Below are 26429 nucleotides of genomic sequence, written 5' to 3'. Positions count from 1 at the left end.
ACGCTGCGCAACGCCTGCTGATGTAAGGAAAAGCTGTTAGTTTTAAAGATGGACTTTGAAAGGGATTTACATGTCAAAACAAGGAAAATGATAAAAGCCTGCTCTCCAGCAAATGAAAAAAAGAAAGAAAAAAAGACAACAATTTGCTGAAGACATAAAAGCAAACAACAACAACAAACATCAGAGGCAGAAAGCTGCCAGATGATCAGTGGGGGTGACGCACCATCAGTGCCAAACACCTCAGTGGGAAAACAGGGTCAGGTGGAAAACCTGCATTAAACGTAATTATCAGCAGTTGCCACAGAGGAGATCACAGAAGTCGCAGAGAGACTTTCTCTTGAGATAGAGACTATTTCTAATTAAAATGTCAACAGGGGAGGTTTTAGAACAGTTGGAGGGAGGGAGCAAGCCACAGAATGACTTGGACTCGTGAGCCCCTAAGAAGCTTAAATATAATGTGACCAAACCTATACATTGTAGCTTGCAGTTTGAATTCGCCATAGCACTAGAAGAACAAAAGAGCAGTTGTTATTTCTGTCTGCAGGAAGGTGGATTAGGGAGATGCAGCATGGGCTTTGGGTTTAGATTAGTACAAAACATTGCAAAGTACGAAATGAGGAGTCAGAGCATGAGAAGGTGAACTGGGAAGGAGGCAGCAGGGCTACAGAGGGGAAAGCTGCATTTTAGATTTTTGAAGTTATTAAACAACATCATTACAGGCTATTAGAATGTCATGGGTTCTCTGAGTAGGAAAATCCTCTAATGGTTAAAGGAAGAAACCAAGGGTAAGAATGAAGAGCAACTTTCCACAATGAAAGCAAGTTACCAGTGGGCATGACAGCAGGCCTCCCACGTGCTGGAATTTCCATTGCCCAACACAAACAAACAGAGGTAGAGGTGCTACAGAGGAGACAGAGCCAGACTCTTCTCAGCGGCCAGCGTCGAAAAGAGAGGAGGCAGTGATGACAAGCTGCATCAGGGAAATTCAGCCTATGTTTACTCCATGGGGGTGGGTAAGCACTGAAACAAGCTGTCCAAAAAGATGATGAAATCTGCATCCTTGCAGATTTTCAGAACTTGACAAGGCTCCGAGCAATCTGCTCTAGCTTTCAAGCAGGCCCTGCTCTGAGCAGCAGGTTGGACTAGATGATCCTCAGAAATCTTTTCCAGCTTACATTATTCCACAAAATACCAAAAAGTAAAAGAACCCTCGGACTTTTTGTGCCATGAGAATCTCTAGAGATGGAGGCCATAAAAATTTGAATGAGAAATCTGTTCCCAAGTTCAGCAGTGAGGGACAATGAATCAGTAAGTAAAGGACTGTACATTTCTAGCACCAAGTACAAAGCGACCCTTGGTGGAAATACACCTTACATTAATCAAGCATGGCACACAACACAGCAGGCACAACAAACTTCAACACAAAACTTGGGAAAGTCAAGACCTCTCATTAGTTAAGGTAACAATCCCTCTATATTAACTGTAATGACTGCTTCCTGCAACTTGTGTGACAGAAAGCTGAGTCCTGCACACATGCAAACACACACACGTACAGACACCTTCTAGCTGCTGCAAACATCAGGACCATGAGATTTTTTGTGTTGTCATTCTTTTCTCCTGTGAATGTAAACGGGCAAAAAATTGCACAACAGTTAGCAGAAAATCAGGAGTCAGGAGTTTAAACTCAGTCATCTACGTTCCTAAGAACTGTAATAACCAGCTGAAAAAAAAAACAGTTAAAAGTTTCTGCTGTGAAACCAGATACAGGCATGCCTCCAGCTGTGAGAAACAGATTTTCACCACAACTCATACACTCTTTTCAAATTTCTAGGCAAATAACATGGCATTCAATATACTGGTCTCTTAAGGAAAGCGCCAGTGAGATTGCAGCATTTCCACTTTCCATGGTCAGATGTCCCATTTCATAACAAGAGTGCCATATCCTTACATCCAGGCAGCAAACCTTCCCCTCCATCCAAAGACCATGCAGCATTCTAATTATTAATGTACTGCCTCTAACACCAAAGCACTGCAGAGCTTTTAAAGGGTAACTGGAAGAGAGCTGTATTTGCAGGAATTCAAGGTCTGTACGCACATTCGTACAAAAGCAGGGCTCCCCATCAAAGGGAGCTGTGAAGCTCAGAAAACTGAACACTGTATACTGGATATTTTTTTTTTCCCCAGGCTTTAATATACATACACATTTACACATCACTAGTAGAAATCTGTACACTTCACATTACAGTACATACGAGCCACCAGTTGCTAGCTAACACCAGAACACTGATGAAGCCCAAGACGACTGCCCTAGAACAGGCAGGGGGGCCAGTCTTCCCCTCCAAGGAAGTTTCTTTGGGTAACACATTCTGATGAGATGTCGCTTCCCAGACTCAAGCCAAGAAGGTGGAACAGGTCCCAGAAATGGACCTGCAGCTCTTCTGCCTCTAACAGCTTTAACAGCATCTTGCTTGCACTCCAGCTCTGGATGTTAGGTGCTGGGTTTTCCCCTCTTTCTCTGGCGTCATTTCTTCATCTTCATGTCTGCCTCAATGGCACAGCGACGCCCTCTGGTGCCTCCATCCTAAGTCACAAGGCAAACAAAAAGACTGGCATTAGCAGAAACCAGTTATGCAACCTTAGACACAAAACATTTCCTCCAGCGTATGGAGGTAAGAAATTGTGCATCTGGCAACAACTTTTCATGCCTTCCAAACAGGAGAAAAAGGGAAGCTCTGCTAAGAAGGCCTGGGGAGGCCTGCTTGCAGACCTACCTAGAATTCATTCTGGATACAGCACGGGTGCTGGGATTTGCAGCATCTCTGCGCATTAGCAGTGGCCAGGACAGAGATGGGCAAAAAGGTTCTCACCCAGACAGATGTTTTTGGAGCCTGCAGTGTGCAGGCTTTCTCCAAAGTGATAGATTCTAGCTTGGCTCTTAAGATGGAAAGAAAAAATTGCTGACTAACCTACCTTATCAGCTGCTGATCCCTACAGGAAGTGCTCCTCCAGTTGAGTGACCCTGGCACTAGCTCCCTAGCTTCTCCGTACAGCTCCTTTCCATGAGCAGAAGGCGAGCTGAGAGCTTCCTTTGATCCGCTGCCCTCTCCCTCTGGCTGACATGCTGACTCTCCTGGAGTACTCCTCTGTCTTTAGATATATGCGAGAGAAAAAATAAACTCTCCATCTTCCTCCCCTCTCTCCTCCCTGCAACTCAGAGGCTCGGGAACACTTTGCAAACACTTCCAGATTACCATGGGCAAAGAGAAAGGTATTTCTGCGGAGTTTGTTATTTGTTTTCTGGTCCATGAACAACAAAGAGAATGCAGCTGAATCCTCACTTTCCCCAGGCCCTTTGTATGGCCTTGAATGTGAAGAAGAGGCAGCTGTGTAAGCATGAGAGATGTCAGAACTATAGTAATGCATTATTTGGTGTGTCTTCCCATTTACATGGAAAGAAAGCAGGAGAGCAGTTGTGGAAAACAGCAAGGCAGATGACAAAATAAGAACACTTGGAAACAGAAGAAGGATTGAAGACCCACCCACTCACCCAAACCAAGAGGAAGGATCTGAAACGATTAGTCTCTACAGTTCATGGTTGTACAGACCCAAAGTTAAACACATGTTGTTGTAATGCAGAGGACGCTGTGACAGTGCAGTGATCACCCAGACAAGGAGCAGAGGACAATGACAGCAGTACTGCAGTACCTGCTGGAGCCTTTCAATACTTACAAAGAGAGAGAGAAGGAAGGCAGGAGAGCCCATTGGGACACTGTCCTGTTAAAAGGCCAAACAGAAGGATTTATCAGATATCAGATAGGGAAATGCACACACCACACAGAAGCAATAAGCCCACACGTGAGCATGGAGAAACATGTGCCCCACTCCCCTTCCCGCATGGCTTCAGTCTTACATGGCAGGAACATAAAAATGCACAGAAGAGGAATAAGGCAAGAGCAAGAATGCTAGGAAAGGGACATTTATTCCCTCACCAGTTATGGCAAGGCCCGTACCACCGAAAGAACAGCTGCACTCTGCAGTCTGCCACACTCTCTACTTGAACTAAGCAGGGAATCCTTGCTGTCACAATGTTATGTGTACCAGCTGAGAGCAGGTGAGGTCATGTAATCAAGTCTGGGTATCTCAGATCAGTGTGAAAGTGCAAAGTTCCATGGTGTGTTTTAAACAGCAAACCAGACTCGAGTAACTCTCTGGTTCTGAAAACCTGACTTAGAAGTGAAGAACATGGCAGAGGCTAGTCTTCAATTTGTTACACCTTCCTGCCATACCACACCTCCTCCAATATTCTACTCATTTCACAACACTTTTCATCACTTGCTCTCGAAATCATGGAAAGAAACAGAGGGGTTGCAGAAATAACTCATGATTCTCAGACCCATTTTGGGGTTGATGTGCAACTCCAGAGCTGAAGTCTAATCAATGGACTTAGTTAAAGAAAAATGATAACGATAAATTGTTCACATGAAGATGCAGGAGCTATTTCAATCTAAAAACATTCTGCACATCTTTGGTACTGGAACTTTGTGCAGTATCTCGAGATTCTCCAAAAGACACCAGCCACCCTTGTGCAGGGTGCAGCATTCTCACCTTCTCTGAAGCATCTTGCTTGCGAGTGGAGTCGCGCCCGCGCAGGCTCTTTGCGCTGATCCCCGACTCTGATGTTTGCATGATCAGTTGTGTAGCCAGAAATTGCTGCAGGAAAACCATGCTCTGTTAAGATTCTCAAGCAAAACAAGCTCAGTTAGAGCTTGTCAGCTAACCATCACAAACCACAGGGCTGGGAACGATTGGGTCAGAGACAGTTTCAGTTCCTTGTTTGCTACTCAGAATAAGTTCCCCCATTCACCTCAGAAGCCATGAGTCCGGAGGGACTATAAAAATCCAGTTCAAACTATGACAGCCCAGGCAGCTGGGACTTTCCACTTCAGAAGAAATTCTAAGTGATACATATTCTCAGACAGTTTTGTATATGCCTCAAGCCAGCCCAGACTGACAGTCACCAAAAGCAGCAGTTGCGTCCCTTGTCATTCACCGATCTCGCTGCTTGTTTCTGTTCCTGAACCACACCCCAGTTCTTGCTGGCCTAAGCATATGTGCACCCCCAAAGGAAATTAGGTTTGAAATTAGCCTGGGCTAAACCAAACATTTTGCTGTGTTAGTTTTAACAATCCAGTTCGCCACAAACACCTAAGCTGGTACAAGCAGGCAAAGATGGGACTTCATTTGAAGACACTGTGAGTGAAACTTTGTTTGCACTTCCAGAAGTCTCTCCTGTACCTGTGAAGCAATGCAGACAGTCTGTTCTGAAACAGCCTCAGCTCAGTACTTTACCTGGATCTGCTCCAGGACATCTCGCTGCATCTCCACAGCCATATGGTACACATCATGGTCAGAGCTATTGTACATAACTGCATTTTGAAACATCAGCATAATATCACGCTGGAACTCAGCTGTGGTTCGTATCAGCCCGTTCTCGATGTTCTTCTTGATGGTAGATAAATCCATTGGCCTATGAAATACGTTCAAAACAGCAACACAAATATGTAACTCTCTCCCTTCTCGTTTGCAAACAATCTAAGGACTACGACATATCTAATTAGACCATCTATTTAATTTAGCAGAATATGTTCTCCACATAGGCTGCATTCCTGAGTTCAAGGCCTCAGATCAGGGGACACAGGCTGCTCAGCAGTTAACAGGAATGGTAACAATGCAGAACAGCTGCCTCAAGAGAGGCATTTGCCTTCTCCAGGCATCCTGGGAGACATAAGGGAGCCAGAGCCACTGGACTATTTAGGCGTATTTTGGTAACTCTCCCAGAATCTGGACTTTCTGAGACAATAAAAGAGCTGATCAAGGAACCCAGGTCTTTGGAATGTCAAACCATAAATTCAACCCTTGGACAGAAACAGAGATAGTCACATACCACTTCACTGATAAAAAGCATTCTGGTCAAGTCTGTACTTCATTCAAGGGTTGGGCTGTGTATAGACTTGTATACATTACTGAAGATGACTCTTTTTCTTGGGGAAATTGAATGATGTCAGAAGAAAAGTATTTTCCAAGTTTTGCAGTCTGAACAACAGATGAAATCTAGACTTTTCCTGCCTGAAATTCTTACACAAATACACCAGAGTTTTCGTGACATAAGAATGCTGAGACTCACCTCTGCACAATGCTGTGGTAGCCCGGTGCTATATCGTCAGTCACAGGCTGCAGGAAGACGTTGGCATACCTAAAGAGAGAAAGACTCCACTGAATGCCCTGTCCTTGCCAATAGAGGAGCAATTCTCAAATACTTGTGTCATGCTCTCATGTTTATTTGCCTGCTATCACTAACAGTATGATTCACCCTGTATCAAGGCAGGTAAGCCACAGAGTTGGGAAAGGACAGGCTTGCCTGATATTAGTCACTTCTTTCTGCCAGTTCTCAAGACGTCAAACTCACCTGTGATTAGCTGCTGCTCTCCAAACCAGCATGATGGCTTTCTTCCAGATCTTCTGAGCCTGTATTGCTTCCTGATCCTCACTGCACACTGAGCTGAGAAAAAACGGTATGATTTCCTTTGTGAATCTCCATATTGTCTTGGAGTAGAAACCTTACAGTTCATTTTGCCTTTGTCATGCTTACAGTAAACCAAGCTGGAGAGAGATATGAAAAATGGGACCTGGCACTACAGCATTGTATGAACACCTGCACTTCTGAGTAAGGACAATCTAGTGCCAGACAAATCATCAACAAATTCCCCCACTGCACCCACTGAGCAAAACAGAAATGAGAATCCTACACTCCCCCCAGGAAACAGCCTGGGATTTGCACCTGTGTGACATAGAGCTTCACTGATACTCACAACTGCGAGGAGGCTGGGCTGCTGGGGATGGAGTCAGCTAGTGTGTGAGACTGTAATGGTGCGTTGTGGACACTGAAGCCATCGTCGCTCTCACTCACAGGGGGTTCGTTATCCATCTCTGACAGATATCCCTCACCTTGATCTTCTTCTTTGGGCTCCTCCAAACTGGCAGCCTCACTGGCACCATCCTCATCATCCTCTTCACCCTGCCCATCCTGAAACACAAGGAGCTCATAAGTCTGCACGGCCAACTACAGCAGCAACTCAAAGCCTCCAAAGCACTATGGTTCAGCAAGCAAAGTGATATTCTTACTATAGCTGTTGACAACTGTGCAGGCACTTCCACAAAATTCTGCTTACTATCCTGCCTTACTTCCCACTGCCAACAGCTTAAACATAGAAACACGTGTACTCAGCTGTACAGGGCCTGAAGCAATCTCCCCTTTAGTTCCCAACTTCATGCTGACTATTTCTCAGTGCAGAAAGCTGAACACAGGCTTTGTTTTTTAGTAGGTGGGAGCCAGAAAGCAGCAGCAGTGAGGTCTTATTAGTGAAACCAAGAGGACTGCAGCCAATTCACAATTACCTTCATCTGACTCCTAAAGAGGGCTTGGGCTTCCTCCTTCATTGAGTCTGCGAAAGAAAGAGAAGCAGAAAGGTTATAGTTCTCTAATGCAGTCTTTTCTACAAAAGCTCCTGAACCAAAGCCTACTGTCCTGCAGTAATTACCCCTGTCCCTACATATACTTTTCTCCCTCCACCCCAAAACACCTGAACCAGATCACTGACATCTATCCAGCTAATAATGTTGCATGTAAAAGATTTCCTAGCTGTATTAAGTTACCTGACAGCTCAAATTTGTGCTGAACATCAGCCTGTGAGGAGTCTTCACTCACATTTGGGACTTGTGGAGGGGATGAATCATCATCAGGTGGGGTCTGGAGGGAAGAGAAATGCACAAATCTAGACGTTTGTGTCAGCTTACTTCAGTGAAGGTGTGGGCACAACTAATCTCACTCTAACCTAGCTCAAGGCAATGAATTTCACTGAGCACCTTCCCAACAGCAGTTCTGCACATGGGCCAGGGGAGTTACATCAAAGTACTGCCTAAAGCAGAGAAGTTCCCTGCAGATCGAACGGATCGGCAGTACGACTCCCAAGGAAACAGTCAGCCACATTCATTGATGTCACCTTCAACCCAGCACTCATCCTTCCTCTAAACCTCTTTCCTGCCTACTACAGCTGCTCCTCTTTCCCCACATCAGTTTCAGGCCTCTCAGCTCACGTACCTCAGTCTTCACCGTATTGTGCATTGTGTCTTCTCCCTTGGTCGATTCTATTTCAATTTCAGAGCTCTCTCCTGCTGCCACAGCTGCTCTTTGATCCTCCTCAATCTCTTGACTCCTAAGCTCTGGCGTTTCTGTTACTCTCGTCGTTGCTGACATGGTTTCTTCAGCGCTCAGCTGATTCTGCTCTTGCTCTGCAGGTTCTGTCTTTATTTCTGATCCCAGCTCTCCGATGCCCATTAGCTCTCGAATTCCCTTTGCCTCTGGCTCCTCACACTCCAGTCTCTCCTGCTTCACAGTCACAGACACTTGGGGTATCTGGGCCTGTTTCTCATGTTCCTGATGAATTGGGTGTTCCCATGGGCCAGGCAAAGCCTGAGGGTCATCAGTATCTTCACAGAAAGAGGACAGAGCAGCTTCCACAACTGCCGCATCCAGAACTTCGGGGTTGTCGTCTACCTTTATTACCAAAATAAACACAGAGAAATGCAGACCAAGGTCAGACAGAGGGACTAAAAATAATTCACTGTTATTTGGTAGCAAGCTAATTGTGGAATAGCTGGGTGTAACAGATCTACAGAGTTGCTTTTAGCAGAGTCCCATCACTCGCTGTGGAGTCTGAGTTTCAGTAAAAGGGCACTGACTCAAACCCTATCCAACACGAGAGAGATTTCTGTCTGTATTCTGGAGCGAAGCACCAGGCTAAATGTGGCACTGGTGTCACAGTTGCTTTCTACTGACAATGACTGTGAAAATGAGCATTTTGAAAAAGTTATTCCTTTCTTGTTTAAGCTGATTAATTTGGCAAGAAGTAATCGGTTGAGATTAACCTGATGGGGAAAGCAGGCTACCAGCTCTGTGCTTTGCCTGTTTACCTTGTCTTCAATGATGGCTATAATATTTCCAACAGTATCAAAGTCCAGCTCTTCGCCTGTATAGGACACTGCAATATCCATCTTCTCAGCCAAATCCAGGTCTTCTTTCCCATCAATGCAGTGATCTTTGGAAGACCCTGCAGTACTGCCAGCTCCAGAACCCAGGCACTCTTTCTTGATTGAATCAATGATCATGGATATTTCACTGCTGTCCATGGATACTGTCACTGTATGGGAATCAGACACTGCTTCCATGGAAACACAGGCTTCTGGCTGGCTCACTGCAAAGGGATAAGAGTGACAATCATAACCAAATACTGCAGTGGCTAAGACCAATCACCAGTCTCAAGTATCCCAGCTCCACCCATAACAGCATAGCATAGAAAAGTGCAAGACAAATACGGGTGACATGTTTGCTTTCCCACGGCAGAGAGAAAGATTCCATGCCTGGAATCAGCCCCTGAATCACAATCCAGCAACTCCCGCCCAACAAACCCTGTTTAAATCCCATATTCACCACCTGTTTACTCCAAAACCCAGCCATAACCATCCTTTCAGAAAGGAAGGCGAGTCGGAGATGGTACAATGCTAGCTGAGAGCTTGCTGGGTGCTGTGCCCAAGGCAAGTTCTACCACCTATGAGTGCGCCGTTCAGACACGCACCTGTGACTACGCTTTCTGGAGCTGCAGCTGGTGGCACAACGGATGGTGCTGACAGCGTGGGCATCATGACAATGGTTGCCTGCGACACAGGCTCTACAGGGGGTGGCAGGAGCTTAGCTGGAGGTTCGCTGGCAACAGCGGAGAAGGAAGCAAGAGGTGAGGTGAACTGCGCAGGACCAGCTTCTAAAAGCCGGGAAAGCGTAGGAGCACCTACCAGAGAGTAGAAGGGAAAAGCACATGAGCGAGAAGCAGCACCGCTGGGTTCCTCACTCGTATGGTGGCTTCCTCTGGGAGAACACACTAAATAGTACCTACTGACAGTCCCAAAAGCTGTAAAGAAAGCTGCACCACAAACGCATGATTCCTAGGTGCAGTCAGAGATGAAATCATGCAGACTATGGGACAGTGTTCAAAGTACGGCCTGGACAGGCTAAGCCACACATGCAGAGAGATCCCCTTCCAAAGGTTCATTCCAATACAATTACAGGAAATCTGAAAACCCGGACTGAGAGAGACACACAGGGTAAGCCAAGACAAACAGTCATCACAGGAGGTGGAAGGGAGCAGAGGGAATCTCTTTGCAGGTCTTTCTTGGAGACTTCCTTTGTTATCAGAGGTTGCCACTCAGCCGTAACTTCCAGTCTGAATTTACTGAACCATCTGGACCAAATTAAAAGGTCTTAAAGAACAGAGATGGGTAAGGAAAGTAAGATTATTCATTTGGAATTACGTATGAACAAACGGTGTAAACCCTCAGCTGCAGACAACATTAATAAATCCTTCGTTAGTATGAGCTGAGAAGGAACTTCATCTCAGGCAGGAGGTTCTGAAAGGCCTCATTGCACAGATTCCCACACTGTCCCTTCTCACTCAGCCTATGGAATTTTCTCTAGAGCCCACAGTCCACTGCAGTCTAATTCTCAGCGCTCCCCTGAGAAGCAGAGGTAAGGTAAATGAAGTCTGCAGTTTCACAGGCAGCTGTATTTAGACACATTGAGGCTCAGACACTAGATGCAATTTTCCCCAACTCCCTGTCAACTAAATCTTCATTTCTAAACTGAACTGCCAGGTATTAGGCCAGCATCAAACCCAGAAAACTAGACTGGATGGACCAGAGCCAATCAAATCTATCCATTCCAGTCATTTCAGACCAAGACATACATACATATATACATATATTTTTCCCATTAAGAATTAGTCTTCTCAGAAGGAAAACAGGGAAAGGGATAAGAGTGCAGAAATAGCAACAGATCTTGTAAAGAAGCCCCCAGATGAGGCAGGCTGAGAAATGCTCTTCATTTCTCTCCAAGGAGAATTCATAAAACAGTCTGTGAAATTATGGCACGTAACAGCAACATTGCTAAGCCTCAGGGACTTCTAAAGGGAGAACCGAACAGGGAAAAAACCCCTTTTGAGTTACCTGAAGCAGCAGGAGATGCAGGAACAGCACCAGGTGCTGACTGCATTTCCCCACTGTGCAGCACTGGAAGGACACTTCCTACCTCCAGCAGGACTCCTGAGCTGTTCATGTGACCAGAAGCCACTGCCATCTCATTTTCACCAACCTGCCAAAGGAGGACACAACTGAAGTTCCTGGAGATATGAACACATCAGCGATTCTCTGCCAGATATGCACCTCTGTGAGTATATCCATCATTTGCTGTCTCAGCAATTCTTCTGTGCTCTTTGTCCAGTCTAGTCCCTGCCTAAGGTCCCCTTATGCAAGTTTAAAACTATTCTTCAACTACAGTACAGCTACAGTGCAAACTCCCGTTAAGGTAGGACAGAAACATCATTTGCTCTACCTCAGTTACTCAGCACAAAGATCACACAATTCCTTACAATACCGGTAGAGTTAGCCTCTCTACCCCTTAAAATGGCAAGGAATTATCCTTTGAGTTCAGAGAAACTGACACATGAAGATGGAATGTAACTCTGTCAAGGTCACACTCTAAACCACTAACAGACTGAATCAACTGATACAAAGAAAACCCAAAGACTTCCACAGCCATTCTCTTTCCTTTGTCGTATCTTACACTGCAGCCCACTAAGACAGAGCATGGAATACCTAGACAAGGTAATGTATAGAAATTACTCCAAATATGATTACCAAAAAATCATCAACAGCAATACATCTACTTCATCACACAAGCACTACTGCAGGGAATCAATGCCGTGTGCAGGCTGATGGCTGCTGCTTTCTGAAGGGCTCTGATCAGAGTCAGCAATGGCTGCCCTCCTTCCTACACCTTGTAGTCACTAACACCAGAAGGGCCAAAATGACATCACAACTATTTTAGTAACTGGCTACAACTAGAAGACTGAAGAACTTCAATATTGGTCATAAACTTCACTGAGGGACTCTCTATTCCTACACTAAGATCCACTATAAAGACTGAAGCACAAGATTACATCCTGCCAAGATGTAAGCAAGAACTGTGAGCCCAAAGGAGAACTCAACAAGAACCATGGAGACTGACCGGGATGATGCCTACTAACACGCAGCCCCAGTGAGAACCATTTCCTCTACCAAAGCCTGCAACTCCAACTCCTTACAGCTAGGGACAGCCAGTTCCGTGTGCTGACACCTGCAGCCCTGGACCCCCAGTAAAGCTGGGAAAGAATCCCACCTTTGTGGCTTCACAGGGATAATTATCTCTCAAATTTCTCTTCTGCTGGGATTCTCACACAACAGTATATTTTTTAAAAGCCTTTGCAGCTCCTCCTTTTTCAGTGGAAGAGTCTGGAGCAGATTATCTGTGTGCTTGTATATATGAGCAGAGAGCTCCATACCAGCCTGGGGCTTGTGGGCAGGAGACTGCCCTTCTTCAGCAGCTCTGAGAGCAGAGGGGAAGGAGGCGGAGTTGCTTTTTGTCCTAGCATCTTTTTCTGGGGTGAATCATCAGTGACTGGGGTCATGGGGGCATCCAGGGGAGCAGAGCCTGGAGGGGTGTCAGGGATTCCAATGAAGGAGGCAACTGGGGTGCTGGGCAATGTCCCTGGAGTGACCTGAGAAAGAGAAAAACCACACTGTTCAAAGCCACACTCCACCACACCGACTAGTCCCACTTGCTCCTTCCCCCAAGAGCAGTGATCAAGAGCAGCACACCACAGACACCTACTACATTCACTCACTACACTACTCCAGGCTTTCACCCTTTCCCTGCCCTGAAGTGCCACTTCCCAGGCACACACAGAAGACTGCCTGGTCAACCCACTGCTGCCTCTACACAGCCTTTGATTCAGGCACCTGATCATCAGAGACAAGGAGGAAGACACGTCTCTCGAGCAGCACTGTACATCAACCACACTACAGCACTACCACAAGGAAAAGTCTGCAGAACAAGCCAAGGGCTTCTCCCCACGCTCCTGTTCCACGAAGGATGCAGAACCCCATGTCCCAAGCTGGTCTTTCCCTCTTACCATGGGAAGTGTTCTTACCCCTGGGCTGGCCTCATCCACAGCAGGCTGAGACAGATCTCCCAGAGCATAGTCTCCCCCCGGAGAGGTTGAACCTGCAGGGGAGCGAACCATCACACCCGTTAACCTGCGTGGCGGATTCTTAATGGCCAGACGAGCTGGAAGAGAACAGAAGAGAAAGGGATTCCATGACTCCATCCATCTTGGACAGCTCCTGAGTTACTTCTGACTGGCCTAAAGAACCCTAAGAAAACAATTTATACTGTAGAAACTTCCTGCACCACACCACACTAAGATCACAGATAATACTAGGGATTGGTAATGCACCTGAATTTCATTTCCCCAGCAACTGGGTATTTACCACATCCCACCACTGCTGGGGTTGCTCACTGCATTGCCCTAGGAACTGTGAATGGATGAAACATTCAGAACAAATTCTTATTCCTCTTACACATGCCCTTTCTACAGAATTTGTTTTCTTATCAGTACTCTTTGTGTTTTGCTGGAAAGAGAATACAAACTCTTTCTTCCACCCCGAGGGCAAAGAATTCACACCAAACAGGTCGTAAGACATGGTATTTTCCAGTGGCTCTGAAGAACAGAAGCACATCCCTTGGGGAGCAAAGAAGCAACTGTCCAGCTTACCTTGATAAGCAGCATCTGTAGCCTTCCTCTTGACTTCTGCCTCCTCCTCCTCCAGCTTCTTCTTTCTGTACACAGAATAAAAATCTTGTCATGTGTTCCACTGCCCCTTAGCTTCTCCCACACAATCAGTTTACTGGCCTCTACCCCATAATCTCCAGACAACAATGAACTACTCTGTGGACTCAGCCTTAAATCCTCTGAGGAGGAAAGCAGAATCAGAGGCCAACAAGAGAATAAAACGCTTCACAGGAAGTTTCACTTCCAGTAGCACATCAAAATGGTAGAAGCAAGCATCATTTTGCAAGCCATTGACAAATTCTATCCTAACTCTATCTAACTCTGGAAGACGTTTCACATCAGCTGCTGTCCCGCAACCTAAGTTCACCTCCAGAGGCCAAAGCATGACCTATCTCTCTCAGTTCAAAAAGGACTGAACCAAAGACGTCTGCCAAACACAAAACATCAGGGACTACAATCTCAGAAGAAAACAACGTGGAAATAATTAAATAACCCACATCATAATCTCATTGCACAGCTCCTCCAGTCTGTTGTCCATGTGTCCAGCCTGGATCAGCTCTGCATCCTTCTTGAGTTGCCTGTAATCAGAAAATCTTCTTACTTACTTATTACCAAACAATAAGCCCAAAAAACTCCTGTTCCATACGCTTCTGCCCCAAGCACCATCCCACTTAGGCCACTTTTTCAGGACAGGTTTTCAGGCACACCACAGCTCTGCCTCTGCCACATACCTGTATTTCTCCTGTGTTTCTTTAATAATTTTCTTCAACTCCTCAACCCGTTCTGCAGTCAGTTTCCGCACAATGACATCTTCCACAGTTTCCACCACCTCTCCTTTCTCACCACGCTTTCTCCTGTAGAACAAGAGGAAAACAAAACAGTCATGAAGCAGAAAATCTGAGTTCTCCTTTCTTTCATGGCTGCTGCCCGCTGTTCCCAGTCTGCATTTGCTTCAGACTTTATACTCACTTAGGGGTCTCTGTAGTCTCCAAGAGCTCTGAATACTGAGATGCACAATGCTGAAAAGAAAGAAAGAAAATCAGAGGACATCAAAGAGTCAGATCAACCTACCTACAAAACCTTCAGGCCACTACTCTTCAGAGGTCTAATGCTTTATGAACAGAATTCTCCCGAGTTTCTCCCAAAGATACAATTTAGCAGACCTCAAAAGGAGGAAGCAAGTTCACTCTTTCATTCTAGCATAGATTTGGCTGATTCAGAACAAAGACAAAAAAACAGACATTCCCAAAAAACAAAAAGCAACAAGAAAAAAAGAACCGAACATGAACAAGAAATCTGTAACTGTAACACTTCAGTGTGTGAACACAGACCAAAAATATTTCAATGAAGAAGACAAGATAGTATTAAATCAAGCTTAACAAAACTACAGAAACAGTAAATGACATTAAAACCAAACCAGAAAAGAGACTTCTCCCTTAATTCTCTTAATTTCTCTCTGGCCCTTACCTAACAAAAATTGCTGGTGCTTGGCCAAACACTTGGACACACCAAAACATAAGGGGATCCACAAAACCCCACAGCTCAATCACGTGCCTCTTCTGGTTTGCTTTGAACCTGCCTCCTGTTAGTCCTACTTAATAGCCTCTAACTCTTCTACTGGACAAGCCCTGTTCACCACTGGCACGCTGCTCACAATTGTATGGGCATCTGTTGTTTTTCTTTTCAGTTATCTCTTTCTTATGCCAAAAGGTTCTACGTTACTTTGTCATCCCTTAGAAGGGAGCTTTCCACGTCTCTGATCATTCTGCTCTTTTTGTTTTTAACCTTATCCAGTCTTATAACAATTCAGTTTTGTAATCTTATTGCCTTGCACACCGCATACAGAATTCACTTTTTCCAGGACTACATTGGCAGCCTCTTACCTTTTGGGAAAACCAATCAGGTGGGCGGCCTGGCTCTGCAAAGGGTTTGATGGCTCTGCTGACTGAGACCCTGCAGGGGAAAAAGAGCACATGACTGCCCACTGACCCTACCCTGACCACTGCGAAAAGGTCTCTTAATGCTCATCACAGAACAGTCCCCATTAACACAATGGATTTGCCAAGATGGAGTTGTTTTTTTTTTTAAGGGATCATTCAACTGTGGCCTCTGGACTCAAAAGTATCTCTCTACTCCTGCTGCAACAGCTTCCCTTCCTTGCTTTGAAAATCATGTTCTAATCAATTAAACAAAAACTTCCCTTTCTGGGGGGGGGAAACAGGCAGCAAAAGCAAGCTAGGAGCACAGGAATGGCAAACACAGCTCGTACGTGTGCTACCTGGACACAACTCTTCCTATTCAAGCTTGCCATGGTTCAAAAAGTGTCTGTATAACACTATCAGACATAGAGTCTGTATTTTGGATAGCTGTACGTGGAGCCAGTAGTTGGACTCAATGAACCCTGTGTGCCCCTTCCAACTCAGGATGCTCTATGATTCAATCTACAAACATGTGCTCTGCACCAATTAATGTACTTCTGTTTTCACACACTATTCCAGAAGAAGCAGAGCCGTTTCCAGGCACGTGTTTAACACCCCTACCCGTACCACGCCGGAACAAGAATCGCACAGGACCCACCGCACAGTGCCAGGCCCACCCCTTACCAGTTCTGGTCGCCGCTGCGCATGACGGAGGAGGCGAGGCAGAGCTTCTCGCGGATGGACCAGGGCTCGGTGGGGCCAGCGCTCAGCAGCTTATGCTCTGCAGGGACAACGGGAAGCTCCGCACCGCGGCACCGCACCGCAGGAGCCACTCCGCGCCAAGCCCCGCCCACATCACCAGTTGGCCCCGCCCATTCCGACCGTTGGCCCCACCTTTCCCCTCAAACCTCCTCAGATCTCCTCGGGCCGCTCTCCCGCCCCTTCCCACCTCAGCACCGTGACTGCGAGCCGCCGCCGTTCCTCTGCCCCCGGCTAACCGGTTCCCCACTGGTTCCCCACCGCCTCTCCCCACACGCCCCGCACTCACTCCCCGTTCCCGCCGCCATCTTCCCCGCCCGGCCCGAGCGAGACGGGGCGGAACTTCGCGCACAGCCCGCCGGGAGCCGCGCGTGCCCCTCCCCTCGAGATCAGGCCCCGCCCATCCGGTCTCAGCACAGCCACTGATTGGTTCGCGCGCCGCCACGGGCTGCCATTGGCTTAGCGAGCGGGCGGCGAGGTTTGAAACCCCAACAGCAGCGGCCGCGAGGTGAGAGCGGTGTTCGTCCGGTGAGCGGCGCCTCTCGTGCGACCGAGGGCTGGGAAACGGCGGGTGGCGGAGCCCCGTGTAGCGGCCTGCGTCGGTGTGTGGGGAGGACCTGTCCGCAGGCCTGCGTGCGTGATGCGGGACGGGGGTATGCGCTCGTGGGAAGCGGGCGGGCCGGCTGGGCTGCTGCTCTGACATCGCCCTGTGCCGCTTTTTCCTTAGCAGCCCTGTGGGACGCCATGGAACAAGCGCTCGCTTCCCCGGGGCTGTTCTCTGATGATGATGGTGCTGCTGTGGCCTCCCCCATTTTGGAATCCACAGCGACGGGGTTTGGAGCTGACGTGCGCAAGGATCTCCTGTCCGAGTTCTCCGCTATCTCCCCCAATCTCGAGGGCTCCCAGCAGGTGAGGTTGGAGCAGTACTGCGTCCTGCATGCAGCACAAAATGGTTGCCCTGCACCATTGTCAGCAGGGGCTCTTGAGAAGAGTCTGCTTTGGGCAGAGCAGCTCCTGTTACCAGCAGCCTACTGATGAAGGGCACAATTAATGGGTGCTCCTTAACGTGGTGCTCAGTTCTGGGGCTGAGTTTGGTGTCACGGCTTTGGGTTCTTGTTCTGGTTCACTACATATACCTAAGAAGTGTTCTGGTGTATGTGGAAATGTATGAAAAGATGTTCTGGTGTTTTTGGGAACCTTGGAAGCACTGAAGTGTTTGTTAATTACTGAGCAAGTCTTCAGGGAGTTGTGTGTCTTCCAAGCATTGATTCCTGTTGGTGTTCTGGGCCTGGCAGATAGCTGTGCATTGCTGCTCTGGCTGCTGTGCTTAACTTGTGCAAATTTTGCAGGCTATTGCTGAAGATGTTAATGGAAAACTGAAGGTGTATCTGAGAGTTCGACCCCTGAAACCCACTGAGCTAGAAAAAGGGGAAGACCAGGTGAGATCCTTAATAAAGCAGTTGTCTGTGTTCTTACTGGGAGAACCAATTTTCCTTTGCTGTTATGTCATAACCTCTTGTAAGCCACTGCAGTGATGGGATTTTATTTTCTCTTTCAGGGTTGTGTCTGCATTGAGAATTCAGAGACTCTTCTTCTAAAAGCCCCCAAAGACTCCTTCACCATGCGGAGCACAGAACGTGGAGTGGGACAAGCAGCACATAGGTTTTCTTTCACTCAGGTACATAACTGGACAGACAACCACAATTAACCCAATTAAGAGGGCTTTGAGCTTAAGCTAGTAATACAACTTAAATAGCTGCCTTATTATTAGTAATACCAGTACTCTGTGTGAACTGTATTCTCTTGTACTATTCTCTACTCATTTCTGATGTTTTCCTTATTTACATATATATTTTGAAGTAGATTCTGCAAGCTTCAGTAGCAAATGCCAAACTCTTATTTTTTTAATAAAGATCTAAGCATGCTAAAGGCTGTAGTAATATTGTATGTTACTGGACTAATCAAGTGAACAGTCTGTTTTTACAGGGCTCTTGGACTGAAATTACTGGTAGTTTTGTGGTGGTGGAGGATGGAGGGCTCCATTAAGGACTAAGAAGTATTGTTTGAAAAATCAGCTGCAGTCTAAAAGTAGGAAAGATCTACATGAGACCATTTTCTGTGTTTTTTTTTGTTGCAGATCTTTGGACCAGATGTGGGGCAGAAATTGTTTTTTGATGAAACAATGAAACAGGTGGTAAAGGATGTACTGAATGGGCAGAACTGGCTGGTTTACACTTATGGCAACACCAATTCAGGGAAGACTCACACCATTCAGGGTAATGGGAGTACGAATGTGAATGGGAGCAGACACGTGAATGTGTGCTTCTACATTTCTGTTGAATCCATAGCTTCCTGTTCTTTCTTCAGGCAGCATCAAAGATGGTGGAATTCTGCCTCGTTCCTTAGCTGTTATCTTCAATAGTGTGGGGGACCGCCTGTACCAAGCCATGGACCTGAAGCCTTCACTGTGCAATGAGGTGATCTGGCTGGACAGCAGGCAGGTTCGGCAGGAAGAGACCAAGAAACAGAGCATGCTGCGGGGGGGTCTGTGGGAAGTAAGTATTTTGCTTCCAGGAGGCTTACTAGAGAGTGAATAATGTCAGACCACCTGGTCATGGCTTTTTTTGTTTCCTTTTTAGGAGGAGCTGTTAACACCACTGAAAAGGAGTTGCAGTGCTGAATCTCAGCTTCAGGGTGCCATCAGTGGCAGCTTTGACAGTGGAGTTGCTGGCCTCTCATCATCCAGCCAATTTACCAGCCATTCAGACATCAGCCAGACAGAAGGTATGACTGGAAACCTAACTTGTACCTCCTGCTTATTGGAGGAACAGAGGAAGAAAGGGCAATAGCTATCTAGATGCTGTGCTGTTCAGTAAAGAAGCCAAGGTGTTACAGTCTCGATTTTTCCCTTTGAAAGATGATGGCTCCTGTAGCAGATTTGCTGAGTCACGGCCTGAAGCAGTGATTGAGCACCTGCTGGGAAGGCAGGGCCAGCCCAGGGGAGCCCAATGTGCCTGAGTGACAGAAAGGGACGGAGCCAGGACAGACCCTTTCCCAGACCTCATTTAAGGGTTGGCAGTGGAGGTGAGGGCATCTCTTGCTGGAGATCCCTGCCTACCTGAGGCCTTCCAAAGGCAGGCAGCTCTTCTCCTTCATTTCTGCATCTGTGGCTGCTGTGTTTGGGCTTGTTCTCATTTGTAGCAGCTGAAGACTTTGCTACCCTGCTATTATTGTGGTACTTTCCCTCCCATCATATCATTACAGCCTCTCAGCTGAAGAACTCTGTACACTTGTCTCATCAAAATCTGAACATATGGTTATTGAGCAGGTGACTGCCATGCAGTGAGGGGTTGCTGGAAAGCAAGGGGCTGCACTGAGATATCACACTGACCACTTGTACCCAGATTGCCAAATGGAGGAACTACTAGCTGAGTAGGTATCCAGAAGCAGGGAGTAACAAGGCTTAAAACACGTCAGACTTTTTCTGAAATGTCTTGTGCTTCTTGATTTGAGACCAAGTACATAGGAAGTCCTTGTGCAGAAAGATGCTGTTATAGGGAATTTGATACTGTGTGATTGGGCGTAGGTAATTGCATATGTCCAAACAGCAGGGGGTATGTAGAATAGCTTGTGTCTGGGATGGTGCTCTTACTGAAGAAGGACACTTCAGTTTTTTCCTGAACAACTCAGATCTGACCTTTGGAAGACTGCAGTCATGATTTCTTCTTTTTTTCCTCCCCAGAACTGGGCCCTCGTTGGGCTGACTTGGATCGTATTTCACTCAGCAGCACAGGAGATGTGCAGTTCTCCATCTGGGTCTCCTTCTTTGAGATTTACAATGAGTTAATCTATGACTTGTTAGAACCAGCCCTCCCTGGCCAGAACCGCAAGAGGCAGACGCTGCGGCTCTGCGAAGACCAGACTGGCAATCCCTATGTGAAAGGTATTACCTGAAAGATGTTCATAGTGGGCCTCCAGGTGGATCACACCTGAGGGAGACTTGAGGACAGAGTGGGTGGCTTAGTAGTGATATGCTGGGAAGCACAATGTCCTCTGGCCCTTCAGAAGTTTCTGATGCCTGGATAAAGAGGATGTGAAGCTTATTAAGGTCAGGGAAATGCTATGGTTTTTTAACTGCCGTGCCCAATGCATGCCTGCTTTTCCAGATCTAAACTGGATCAATGTCTGTGATGCTGATGAGGCCTGGAAGCTCCTGAAACTGGGTCGGAAAAACCAGAGTTTTGCCAGCACCCACATGAACCAGAATTCCAGTCGCAGGTCTGGAGCGGGAGGGGAGGGAGCATTTCTTAGATATGCAGTTCTGAGAAGCTTTTAAATGTTACATTTCATTTTTTTCTTTTTAAAATGCCTGCATGCTTCTTTTACAGTCACAGTATCTTCTCCATTCGGATTCTGCATTTGCAAGGAGGTGGCAGTGAAATTGTTCCCAAAATCAGTGAGTAAGTTCCGTGCTTTCTAGGATTTGTGGGTATTCTCTGGACTTTTTTTAAACTGTTACTGTGGATCTGGGAAGTATCTTAAGGAAGATCTTGTGGGAAGCACTTAAAAGGAGTGAATGTTTCCACTCTTCAGGCCTGGAACTGACAGTGGGGAGAGTTTCGTTGAGGAGTACAGCAAAATATGACTTGGGATTAAGCTCTTTAAAAGTAAACATGAGTAACTGCCCTTGCAGCAGGGCTGATTTAACTGAGGCTGCTGCCTGTTTTTCAGGCATGGTTATCTGGACATGAGTTGGCCCAGCGCCTGGGAAGTGGTCTTGAGGATCTTTGAATGTGACACCCAAGCTCATGTTGTTCTTATCTCGTTTAGTCCTTACACTTGGGCTGCTGCTAGACAGAAAGACCTGCCTAATTTATCCCAAAGGAGCTTTCTTTGTCTTCCTGAGGAAGCTGGGAGAGTGAGCAGGGCTTTCCCCTGCAATCGCTTTCTGATTGCAAGGTGTCTGAATTTAAACCTGGTGAGAACAGCACAAATACAGTGGGTCAGATGATAACATCTCCATTTTTTCAGGCTATCCCTGTGTGACCTTGCGGGATCCGAGCGCTGCAAAGACCAGAAAAGTGGGGATCGAATGAAGGAAGCAAACAACATCAATACTTCCCTCCATACATTGGGTCGCTGCATCACTGCCCTCCGTCAGAAGCAGCAATCCAAGTGAGTATCTGGAGCTTCAGAGGGGAGGCTGTGGGGAGGCTGTCTTTTCCCATGGACTTACTGTTGTCTCTCCCCACAGACTGAAGCAGATTGTGGTTCCCTTCCGGGACAGCAAGCTAACCCGTGTGTTCCAGGGTTTCTTCACTGGACGTGGGCGCTCTTGTATGATTGTTAACATTAATCAGTGCGCATCTACATATGATGAAACTCTGTATGTAGCCAAGTTCTCAGCCATTGCCAGCCAGGTAAGTAACACTTAATAGCACCCTGACATGCTCAGGATGCCTCCTCCTACGGGAATGGGTCCTTTCCTACCAGAGGGCAGGCACTCCTTCCCTGTGTTATGCAGTGGATTGTTAACTCCACGGTAATTTCAAACTCTACTGAAGTCAGAAGTTTGACAGCATACAGAGAAGTGCTGTGTTTAAAGGCTATGTAGCCTCCAGGCTTTGTGGACCAGTAATGATAGTTTTTTCCCCTTCAGCTTGTTCAGGCCCCTCCCACAAAGCTGGGACTTCCATCCATACAATCAATTATCAAAGAGCACAGCAGGCGAACCAGCCAGGGTTCAGAGGCTACAGAGAAGGAAGAAGTGAAAACAGAAGACAGTGAAGATGAAGTCGATGTCTCTGTTTATGAGAGAGAGGTGGGTTGTGATTTATTTTAAACTTCTATTGATAGAAAAGCAAGAAGATGACTAAATGTTAATCTGGAAGGTGACTCCTGGAACTCAGTGCAAAAGATGACAGAAAACCTCAAAGATGTGATCCTAGAACACTGTAAATTGAGAATCTATGGAAGATATTCCATCCACAGTCATTCCAAATCTGAAGCACATGGTTAAAAGCATCTGTCCATTTGTAGAACAAGGATAGTAAGAGCTCAGATGCAGATCTGTAATCTCTCTTCTATAGGGGAAATCTTGATCAGAGAATTAGTAAAACAGTTGGCTAAACTGATGAAAAATAATCAGACTTTCTGGATACTGGGCAGCTGGAATAACTGAAAGAGTGGGGTGGAAGAAATACAGAGATCTGAGTTGTAATGTATCAGTGTAGCAAATGCACGTGCAGCCTTGGTCAGTGCAGTATAGCAAGCTGCTTATGGAGATAGCTTCAGATAGAGTGGTGTTTAAACCATCTCATGGGGAGGGAATTGGGAACAAACCTACCAACTTGGTTGCAGTCACTTGGAAAAACATCCTAAACCTAGATTACCCCAGCTTTACAGATACAGGATCAGCTAGTTTGTTTTCTCTAGGTCTTAATTCTGCTATGCAGTGTGGGCAAGGGAGTTTGTGTCTTCCAGGACTTGTTGCGTGCAGTGGAAGCTGCGCGAGAACTGTTGGTGCAAGAGAGGCAGGAGAAGCTACAGCTAGAAATACGCCTCCGTACGGAGATCTGCAATGAGATGCTGGAGGGCATGCAGCAGAAGGAGCAGTGGTGGAGGTACAGCTGAGGCTGATCGATCTCCCTGTGTTCAGGGTGTGCTGTGGTGCCAAGGACTATCAGACCCAGATGCAGACAGTTGTTTGTTCTCATTGTAGCCAACACATTGATGCCCAGAAGGAACTGCTGGAGGAACTGTATGAAGATAAACTGAATAACCTGAAGGAGTCACTGACTGACTATTACCAGGAAGAAATCCAGGTTTGTTCAGAGGGATGGAATGACATCAGGAAGGTGGCAGGGACTTGGGAGTACTTAAGTCCAGGAAGATGATGTTACACAGACTGAAAATAAATATTTTGGGTGTTTTTTGTGCTGTGTTAATACATGATAACTTCATCCACAATTCTTGTTAATTCTCATTTCTTGACTATTCTGTAGTTAGTTGGACTTCCAGACTTTTTTCAACCCTTAATCTGGGAATTCATGTGTGATCATTTTTATTCCTTTATTAGTCCAACATAAACCTTTGTCCCTTTATTATTTTTGCTAGTGGCTTGTCTTGCAATCTTCAAATTAATGTTAGTGCTCTGAATTTTGCTTCTTACCTGTAGTTGTGAAGGATGCAGGCCTGTCTGTAGTTCTCATCATTTGAGAGTGGCCCTCTCTGAAGATGCAAATTAACATGTGTTGTAGAGAGGCTGGAAAAATAGTTTAGGTTCTCAAGAAGTGGTTTCATATCTTCAGTTGAAGTGCATTAAATGCTGTATCCAATGTGTGAAATGGATGATGGAGAGTGTCTTGTGGGGGAAAAAAGGCCCTGAAAATCTGAGGTAACAAAGGCTGTATTGAGAAAGCTGTTTAATTTTTGAATGAACTTGCTTCAAGGAGCGTGATGAGAAGATTGAAGAGCTCCAAGCTGCTCTGCAAGAGGCAAAACAAAAACTGGATGCTAAGCAAAGGGACTCAGAGCAAGGCTTGCGTCGATCAAAGCGAGTGGCTGCCTCGTGTGCTCTGCAGCAGGAGCTGACAGATACTAAGGCCAAACTGGAGCAGTGTCAAATGGAGTTGAATACAACATCATCAGGTAAGGCAGGCTTATCTCCTAGTTCAAAATCTAAAGTTCATGTGTTTAAACCGAAAGCCTGGAAGCCTGAGCTCTTCTCAGTTTGTGTGTCTCAAGAGCAGTCCAGACTTTAAGAAAAACCTAATGCTCTGTGAACGAGCTCCTGCTCACTCATTTCTGTCTGTTCTTAGAGTTGCGCAAGTACCAGAGATTACTGGAGCCACCTCCCTCTGCCAAACCCATTACTGTGGATGTAGACAAGAAACTGGAGGATGGACAGAAGGTAACTCTATCTCTGTTAGAAACTTGCATAGCAAAATGCTTGCCACTTAAAATGTACTTGGAGCTGCTATTTTCAAGTCTTTAAATGGTTGACAGCAATCTGAAAGCAAACCTTGAGCACAGATGTGGAGGATGCTGGTGTTACTGATCCCACTGTACCTCACTCAGATCTCCCTCAGTGCTGCATGTCTGGATTGTCTCAGCAGTCTTGTTTCTAGAACAGTGTTAATACAACAGCTTGCTTTAAATCTCTCCTGCAGAATGTGAGATTGCTGCGCTCAGAATTACAAAAACTTGGGGAATCTCTTCAGTCTGCAGAGAGGGCATGCTGCCACAGTACAGGTGCAGGGAAACTTCGAGAAGCCCTTTGTACGTGTGATGACATCCTGGCTAGACAGGTAATGTGTTGTCTTTTGTTGCAGTGTGGTATTTATGTACTTTGACATAAGCAGCAGATAGACCTAGATCCTTGTAGCTGCAACTATAAATGTCTTATTCTCTAGACATGTAAATACCTGTTACTTCAAGGGAGCTATACTGCTAAATCTTCTCAGTGTCTGAGTCATACTGCATACTGAACTCTTCAAAGGAGACCCAACTGTTTCTGTTCAGCCACCTGACAGCTTGCACTTAAAGCAGAATCCAGAGTTCTCACTCCTTTATCCACTGTGCTCCATCACAGTTGCTATGGCAGCATGCTTACAGCAGGATGGATTCTGTTTTTTCCTTTTGTTACTGAACTGCTATAGTGGTGACAGGAGCTTTTTCTGTATGGCCTTATTTAGCATGCTGGTTAGTGAAGTTCAGCAGCATCTTCAATTTATAATAACCAAGGAGTTGCATTATTGCATTTCTACACATACTGCTTTCCATTTTTCAGGACCAAACTCTAGCAGAACTGCAGAACAACATGATGCTGGTAAAACTGGATCTGCGGAAGAAAGCAGCTTGCATTGCTGAACAGTATCACACTGTACAGAAGCTCCAGGCTCCTCCCATGTCTACTCTAAAGAAACGGTTCTGTGCCAACAGGGAAAACCTACAACCTAACCAACCTCCTGGCAAAAAGCCCTTCCTGCACAACCTTCTGACACGTTCAGCTCCCCGTCCTGCTGCTACCAGGGGCTGGCAACTCCGCTCAGTTGCTCTATGACTTCTTGGAAAGGCATCCCTGCCTCCCCATTACTGGAACAGGTGGCACATCCAGTATCATAGCTTCTCTTCTTTGTGTGCTTGTTTATTATTGTAGCTGCTTGAGAGCTTATGTAAACATTTCTGCATATGTATGGTTAAAAGTTTTAATTGATACCAAAGTGAACAAAATGACCTTCTGTAATTTAAACACTACAGCAAGGAAAGATTTTTAAATATCAAACAGTGCAGATGAGCAGAGCGTGGTTTAACAGAAGGACCAGTTAAAATGAGTTCTCTTCAACTGTGTTGGCACATAAAAATAAGTTCACAAGATCTCCTTGTAAGATATTCTCCCTTCCTTGAATTATAATCCTTTATTAAAGTATACACGTTCTAGTTCAGGGCTGTTCTCCTGGATCTTTGCTTGTAAGTCTGGCTCCAAGCGTGTTACAGACATAGAACTGAGCAAAAGAAACAAGTAAAATGGTTATATACAACAAGCACTTGATTCTAAAATAAGACTGCATCTCTTTAAAATTCCTGGGTTTTGAAAGTTTATAAAGAAGAATTGAGAACTCCTCATAAAGGAATCATGCTCCACATCTAAGCAAAGGACTCCCCTATTTAAAAGGTGTTAGAGATGTTCCATACCTTACAGGAACAGCTGAGCTCCTACTATCATGAAGGTAGGAAGCAAAGGAGTTGCTTAAGGTTGTTCTGTCATTAGAGGCTTCTCTTCCTTAGGATGTTTTTCATAATCAGTGTCTTCTGCCTGTTCTACTGTCTGATTTTATTTTGTTAATGTTTATTTTTGAGTCATCACACACAAAAGTGAATTCAGCTGCCAGATCACATAAACAGCTGCAATTTTCTAAAGCAGTTTGAGATCTAATCTTTCTGTGAAGTTGAGAGCACCAGTTAGAATCGAGCT

The 26429-nt window shown here is 45.9% G+C and overlaps 3 protein-coding genes across 10 annotated transcripts in view; 1 reads left to right on the top strand and 2 right to left on the bottom strand.

Annotated features, from left to right (window-relative positions):
* Positions 1-2168: 2168 nt before the first annotated feature.
* On the bottom strand, positions 2169-16788 carry BRD8 (bromodomain containing 8). Of its 2 annotated transcripts, XR_006180752.1 has the most exons (22): positions 16743-16788; positions 16379-16475; positions 15659-15728; positions 14745-14794; positions 14507-14629; positions 14273-14353; positions 13758-13822; positions 13134-13270; positions 11113-11257; positions 9693-9902; positions 9031-9311; positions 8159-8614; positions 7714-7807; positions 7456-7502; positions 6870-7084; positions 6467-6559; positions 6185-6253; positions 5350-5527; positions 4606-4710; positions 3730-3774; positions 2971-3147; positions 2169-2581 (listed from the first exon to the last, which is right to left on the bottom strand). XR_006180752.1 is itself a non-coding variant. In XM_042880689.1 (21 exons), exons 1-21 carry the CDS (start codon positions 16759-16761, stop codon positions 2522-2524), a joined length of 2811 nt encoding a protein of 936 aa, XP_042736623.1. In that variant the 5' UTR covers positions 16762-16788; the 3' UTR covers positions 2169-2521. The 2 variants fall into 2 exon arrangements, 1 of the variants encoding a protein (XP_042736623.1); XM_042880689.1 differs by lacking the exons at positions 2971-3147; positions 3730-3774 and adding an exon at positions 12486-12701.
* A 135-nt stretch (positions 16789-16923) lies between these two features.
* KIF20A (kinesin family member 20A) lies at positions 16924-26385 on the top strand. 5 transcript variants are annotated; one of them, XM_042880786.1, is made up of 19 exons: positions 16924-16961; positions 17181-17362; positions 17803-17892; positions 18012-18131; positions 18591-18729; positions 18821-19008; positions 19093-19237; positions 20196-20396; positions 20620-20731; positions 20842-20913; positions 21485-21628; positions 21708-21873; positions 22113-22274; positions 22937-23076; positions 23175-23277; positions 23905-24103; positions 24274-24365; positions 24625-24762; positions 25245-26385. In XM_042880786.1, the coding sequence occupies exons 2-19, from the start codon at positions 17198-17200 to the stop codon at positions 25515-25517; spliced, it is 2649 nt and encodes an 882-aa protein (XP_042736720.1). In that variant the 5' UTR covers positions 16924-16961; positions 17181-17197; the 3' UTR covers positions 25518-26385. The 5 variants fall into 5 exon arrangements, with proteins under 5 accessions (XP_042736720.1, XP_042736717.1, XP_042736716.1 ...); XM_042880783.1 differs by lacking the exon at positions 16924-16961 and adding an exon at positions 16992-17055; XM_042880782.1 differs by lacking the exon at positions 16924-16961 and adding an exon at positions 16996-17086.
* Positions 25840-26429, bottom strand: part of SFXN1 (sideroflexin 1) — a 35538-nt gene continuing 34948 nt past the window's right edge. For all 3 annotated transcript variants that reach the window (XM_042880790.1, XM_042880788.1, XM_042880789.1), the window contains one exon: positions 25840-25959. In XM_042880790.1, the coding sequence (XP_042736724.1) occupies positions 25863-25959 (97 nt within the window). In that variant the 3' untranslated portion in view covers positions 25840-25862. The remainder of the gene's footprint in view (positions 25960-26429) is intronic.

Source organism: Lagopus leucura, unplaced genomic scaffold, assembly GCF_019238085.1.
Source record: "Lagopus leucura isolate 7727_CA_CO unplaced genomic scaffold, USGS_WTPT01 Super-Scaffold_100027, whole genome shotgun sequence".
Classification (NCBI taxonomy): domain Eukaryota; kingdom Metazoa; phylum Chordata; class Aves; order Galliformes; family Phasianidae; genus Lagopus; species Lagopus leucura.
Note: the sequence above shows the minus strand (reverse complement) of the source record. Positions and strands in the feature narration are given on the sequence as shown.